The 6,374-nt window shown below is 30.2% G+C and overlaps 1 protein-coding gene across 1 annotated transcript in view; it reads left to right on the forward strand.

Annotated features, from left to right (window-relative positions):
* LOC106466435 (spartin-like) overlaps window positions 1-6,374 on the forward strand; it is a 32,488-nt gene that overhangs the window by 4,463 nt on the left and 21,651 nt on the right. The window contains exons 2-3 of the mRNA XM_013926718.2: window positions 2,290-3,101; window positions 5,640-5,813. Coding sequence (XP_013782172.1) covers window positions 2,290-3,101; window positions 5,640-5,813 — 986 coding nt within the window. The remainder of the gene's footprint in view (window positions 1-2,289; window positions 3,102-5,639; window positions 5,814-6,374) is intronic.

Genomic DNA, 6,374 nt, shown 5'->3' on the forward strand with positions numbered 1-6,374 from the left:
AGTTTCTAATTTGTTTGAAACTGTAGACTTAGTATTTTGACTTCACAAACATCTAATTTGAACCAGTGTTGCATTCAACATATCATGTGACACACAAAAATCAATGTTTATCTGTGTTTTTTTTATATTTGCTTTTAAATAAAGAAATTGAGTAATTTATAGTAATAAAACTTGAATTATTATCTACAGTTTGATACCAAAGTTATTGACATAAATTCATGAAATGGTAGTTCAATAAAATTTTGAATGCGAGTCAACAAATAAGATGACATGACCTTTCACCTGTGACCCCTCTCGAAAGGGTTATTAGATGAAAACTTTGTCTTTCTATTGGTTCTAAATGATATAGTATTTAATATAAGAGAGAACTATTAACAAATCCTAAAATAAAGGATATGACAGGTGGGTGTGGCAAGAGGGGGCTGTAACCGAACAAGTTTGAAGGCTATAAAAATTATGCTTTATTTGAATGATGATGATTTTATAGTGAGTAATTACTTTAAGTTTTGTTCTTATTGGAGGGGTGGTGAATAAATTGGAGAAGAGGGGATGCCTAGAGAATAAAATCTCACATTGATGATGATTTTATAGTGAGTAATTACTTTAAGTTTTGTACTTATTGGAGGGGTGGTGAATGAATTAGAGAAGAGGGGATGCCTAGAGAATAAAATCTCACATTTCTCACCCTAGGGGAAATTCAGCATTTTTTTAAATATTGCATTATAACATTTAGAACTTAAAACTTGTATATTATTAACATATGGATTATTAGCTTCAATTTTTTTTATACTAATAGGTATAACATAAACAAAAAGTAGTTTAATTAAATTTTGAATACAAGTCACTAAAAACATTGTCACATACACAATAAAGGATGCCCAAGCATAGAGGGTTAAATGAATATCAGTCGGTTTTCTGGTAAAACTATTTTGTCTCATTTTCTCTGCACTGATGGTACCTATAGTGAAATCTTTAATGTACAATGAAATAAAAGATTTGAAAAATACTAGGTAAAATTAATATAATTTTTCTCCCTCTCTGCTGTTAATCAAAAAGTTCCAAATGCTTATCTTAATTGTTAGCCTTTCCACATCTGTTTTCTTTTAATTTTATGGTGTTATTGCTGTACTTTGTACCCTTTGGAGCAGTAACCTTCATGTCAAAGACATTAAATCACAATGGGAACCCATCAACTATTTCCTATAGAACTGACATAATCACCACATGATTGGCGAATGTAATGTCTCACAGAGAGATTGAGCTCTTGAAATTTTAGACATTTTATTTTACTGAAATTTTGTGAGGATAAGCTGAGCAATTTCTAATTTTTATTTCATTACTTTGTTAAAAATATATTACAATAAGTAAGCATAAAAACAAAGATTTGTAGCATCTACTGCATACTTGTGCTCTTTTGCCCTTGAGTAAACATTTTCAATATTCTTCTGTAAACCTTGTTGAGTCTCATAAATTTTGGTGTAAAAAAATTTGTTTAGCTTTAGAAAACAAAAAATATATCAGTTGCTAGAATAGAATGTCCTAAAACTTCTATAATTTATCCATCTTTTTAAGTAAGCTATAAAAAGGTGGAGAAAATACCTTTAACATTCGGAGCATCAAAATATGAGGTAACCATAACCAAGCAATATCACTGACTAATGGTTTATGGCATAGAAATTAAAGAAAGACAAGATTTGTGTGAATATGCTCTTTCTGTCGGTTATAATCATGTCCATCAGCTGTGCAAGGTTTATTAGCAAACACTAGAAAGAGGGTAGGAGGTTCAAAGTTTAGATTTTTATTTGTAATTATGTATAATAATTTTTGTTGAAAGGAAAAGGAAATGAGGGGGCCTGACTTAATGCACATGTGCTGAGATAGCTGCTGCTTGCTAAAGTTTTGCAGTCAGTCAAACTGACTAGTGACTTCAGTCTTTGTTGGTTAAATAGCTTTGGAACCAGTCTGTGACTGGTATTTACCAGTTAATAGAAATGCTGACTAATTGATGTGATCAAAGCTTATATGTAACCAGTTATCTATTAATTGAGTTAATCGACTAATTTTTGTTAGGTATTGTTTTGTGGGTTTTAAAATCTAAGTTAGTGATCCTTTTTTTGCTTGGAAAAGATGTTTCAATATATATTTATGCAGTGTTAAATATAATGGTATTGGGTTATTTTCAGATGGACTAGTTAGTGTAACTGTGAGGGTATTGGTAAGTATAAATTTGTGTACTTGTACATATATTTGTATTTTGGTTTTAATTAATATTCAAGTTTCTTTTGTTAGTGGAATGGCAGCAGCTAAGTCCAACCATCCAGAAAAAACTTGTGGGGGAGAGAAGCCTTTTTCAGAAGAAGAAACAAATATTGAGGAAAATCTGCAAACAATTAAAACAAATCATGATGAAGCATATATTTATGTGTCACAGGGAATTACTTATGAAGAAGAAGGACACCCTTATATGGCCAAGGAAATGTATATTAAAGGTTTAAAAAAACTTGAGAAGGCAATTAATGTCCGATGTGACCGACCATATTGTGCTGGTCGTCAGTGGAATGATGCACGGAAGATGCAGCAGAAGATGAGGCAAACCATATCAGAAGTAGAATCAAGGATTAGAGTTTTAACAAAATTGCCACAACCAAGTTCCCTCAGTCTAGTGAGTGAAGATAATCTTCCATCATATGAAGAGGCTTGCCCATTGGTTCCAGTCTCCTCACCTTCAACTAATATAAGTAAAAATCATGACATTTCTGATGTCTCCATTTCATTATCTGAAAGTATGCTTGATGGTGAGTTGGGAGAAGTTGCAGATGATATACAAGTTGAAGCTGAGAGAGCTGAAGAGCTATTTTCTATACCTGGAGGAGTACAGTTATTTTGTGTGTCACCAGAGGGCTATGTTAGTGTACCTTCAAGCCCTACTTGTTTATACATATACAAATTTACTGCTTCTGCTTCAGGTCAGGCATCCACCCGACCTCCAGCCTGGCTACAAATTGGGAATTGGAGTTACCCGTTGCTACCTGGAAAATCACCAGTTCTTCATAGTGGCTTTGGAGCCTTCATGTTCCCTGATGTCACATCACGAGAACAAAGTATGTTCAGTCATTTATATAAGCTGTATTGGTTGAGTGTCATCAAATACTTACCCTTTCGCAATGGGCTTGGTATAAAATACACGAGTTCTTATACACATTTGCACACGTTAAGTATTTATACTATAATTTTTAATGTTGAATTTATATTTTCACAAAATTTGTTAGACTTTTAGTCGTGATTCCAAGTCTTTTGTACACAAAAAATCAGATTTTTTAATGAAGTATTTTCTACTAATTGATTTGTTTGTGAACATATCTAGTCTTGTTTCATTACTAGTCTAAGTGAAAAGTGATTTTCATGTTATGATTAAAAACTATTCTTCATTCCAAAAATCTCAAATATTACTTGTGTAATCTTTACAGCCTTCTAAATACATTTCAAATGTTTGTTTTATATTATGTCTGTTATTTTCTCTACCCTAACTATATGGGGTCTGTCAATTTGACCAACCTCGTAATCACCATAAAAAATTAGGAAATATATATAAATTATATTTTTTTGTTTCTAGAATAACTACAAATTATAACCAAAACATAAATGTGTAGTCTAAATAGCTTAAATCTCATAACATTATACATTTATATATATATTCATTTGAAATAACCAAAAATTATAAATTACTATATCAATACCATATAAATCCTCTGGAATTTATCAAACTTAGTAACTAAGTTGTATTTGGGTCTAAAAAAATAAGAACTTTACCAGCATGGAGATTTCTATCGAAATAATGTAATGACGTCTTAACAGTTAAAAATGGCTGAGAAAGCCACTAGGTGGACATTCTGAGCTTTCGATTGGTTATTCGCATGTCATATACAGAAGTAAGTGTATATAAGGGACTGTTTCCAAAAATGAAAAGAGGTGAGCAAGGCCACCGTGTTTAATTTAGTACCTGAGTGATATCTCAGTAAATAGAAAAGATGTGAGGTTCTTATTTTATACTCTAGGTTGTTAATATTGGTAATTTGAGTTCCTAATTCATACAAAACTATAGACTTTGTATTTTGATATTATTAACATATAATTTGAACCTGTGCTACATTTAACATACCACATGACACACACAAACATTGAAGTTTAGGTGATTTTTTTATATTTACTTTTAAATTAAGAAATGAGCTAATGTATAATACTAAAATTGGAATTATAATCTATAGTTTGGTACCAAATTTATTGACATAAATTCATAAAATAGTAGTTCAATAAAATTTTGAATGCAAGTCAACATGGCCTTTTACCCATGACCTGTGGTAATAGGGTTAATAACCCAAGAACTGTCCTGCTGACAGAAGTTCTTTTGGGTGAAGTAGGTTACCAAAACATTAAATATACCTCTTTAAGATATCTTACCATAAGTAAAACCTGAAAAGAAACAATGTAATTTAGCAGCTTGCAACATTATTAAATTAACTTTCATTAATACTTAGAATTCCTTAATTATACATGTATTAAGACTTAATATCTTGGATGCCATCCAAGCATAAATCAGAAAACTATAAATGTTGGATTGTACCATAACAATCCTATCAGTAGTATTGTGATAATCATGTCAATTCATCCTTTTTTTTGTAATTAACTCTGATATTATCATGGTTTAATATTATCATATTAATTATTAATGTGGGTTTAAGGAATAACAAAAATATTTTTGTAATCCCATTTATTTGACTATGGATGAATCACTGTTGCACAGAGGATTGATGTTAAATACAGATAAGTTCATTTTTTATAAGAAATAACTTTTTAAATTTGTGACTCGCACGGTTAGTTGATCTGGGAATTGAAATTAATGTACAAGATTATTCTTGTTAAACCTTAATTCGTGATGCACTATTGTTTTGTGTGTGTGTTAATGTTTTTTCTCATATTAAACATTTATATTATTTTGCATGATCAATTAACCTTTCTGGGCTAGCTTGTTATCATGATTTTACATATTTGTTCTGGACATACATGTACTTGGGATTTTATGTGTTTGAAACAATTAGAATTTTGATTTTTTAGTTATGTAAGCATATTTTTATGTAATATACTGACAATTTCATGAATCTTTGGTTGTGTATTAATGAAATTATTTATTAATATGCTTGGAAATAGTGATTGACAATTAGTCATTAAAAAGTCTTCTAATTATGGTTCCATGATGTACCATATCTTGGCAGCTTAGGAGTTGAAACATCTTATACTTTGTTAAACTTGTACATCATGATTTTGTTTCCATCCATTATTTGTACCTTTATATTATTTTTTTGATAAGCTCATTGTCCTCATTTTATGTACTTGACCTACCTGCATCACTAATGGTTGTTGCATTGAGGACAGTTTAAAAAAAAAAGTAAAAATGGGATTGAAAAAGTAAGTAAAAAAATACAGTTTTTGACACTTTTCACTTGTGATATAACAGTGCATGTAATAATGTTTGTCATTCAAATGCATTTTGCTAACATAGCTGAAAGTTTATTAGATAAACATATTATTACCTGTTGAAAGAACACAGTTTCAAATCAAAATTTCTGACAACTCTCTTCTAGAGGCTGCTGTAGGAGTAATTCTTCCTGGAGAATTGGATCCAAAAGAGCGAATAAGATTTGAGCAGATTTTGTCAGAGCTAACAGTTTTTGAAGAAGAACCCAAATCTAAGTTGTTTAAAACTGTATCGGAAGAAGAAAGACTTAGTCACAAGATCTCTCGTGGAATTGTTGCAGGTGAAAGCTGGATATGTATGGTTTTATTCTCTTAATGATGTGTAATATTTTCTGCACCTCAAATGTAATTGTAATCAATATAAGCTATAATAATAAGTGAAAAGTAAAGATATTACAAATATTCTGAAATAAAATGACTGATGATTAAAGATGTTTAGTTTTTGGTTAGATTTGCACAATAAATGTATCTACATACAGTAGAGTTATTGATCTCTGGTTTGAATAGTTAAAATTGGTTTACATTTAACTTTAATATTATGCAACTTAGCAATTTCTTGTTGTAGTGGGTGCATCTTAATTTTTGAAATTTGTAGAATGTACAGAGTCGTTTGTAAAAAGTTTAAACTATAAAGGTACCTTTTTGAACAAGAGTAGTAAAGCAGAAAATATGTAAAATATTAAGATTTATTTAACAACAAATTTCACTGTTAAGAGTAAAGTATGTGCCATTTTGATACATACATTTCTTATTGTAGAGTTAATATTTCTTTAGAAACCTGAATGCTTGCTTCAAACTCTGAACATTAGTATGAACATTTTCCATACATCACTCTTATATAT

Source organism: Limulus polyphemus, unplaced genomic scaffold, assembly GCF_000517525.1.
Source record: "Limulus polyphemus unplaced genomic scaffold, Limulus_polyphemus-2.1.2 Scaffold2258, whole genome shotgun sequence".
NCBI classification, from domain to species: domain Eukaryota; kingdom Metazoa; phylum Arthropoda; class Merostomata; order Xiphosura; family Limulidae; genus Limulus; species Limulus polyphemus.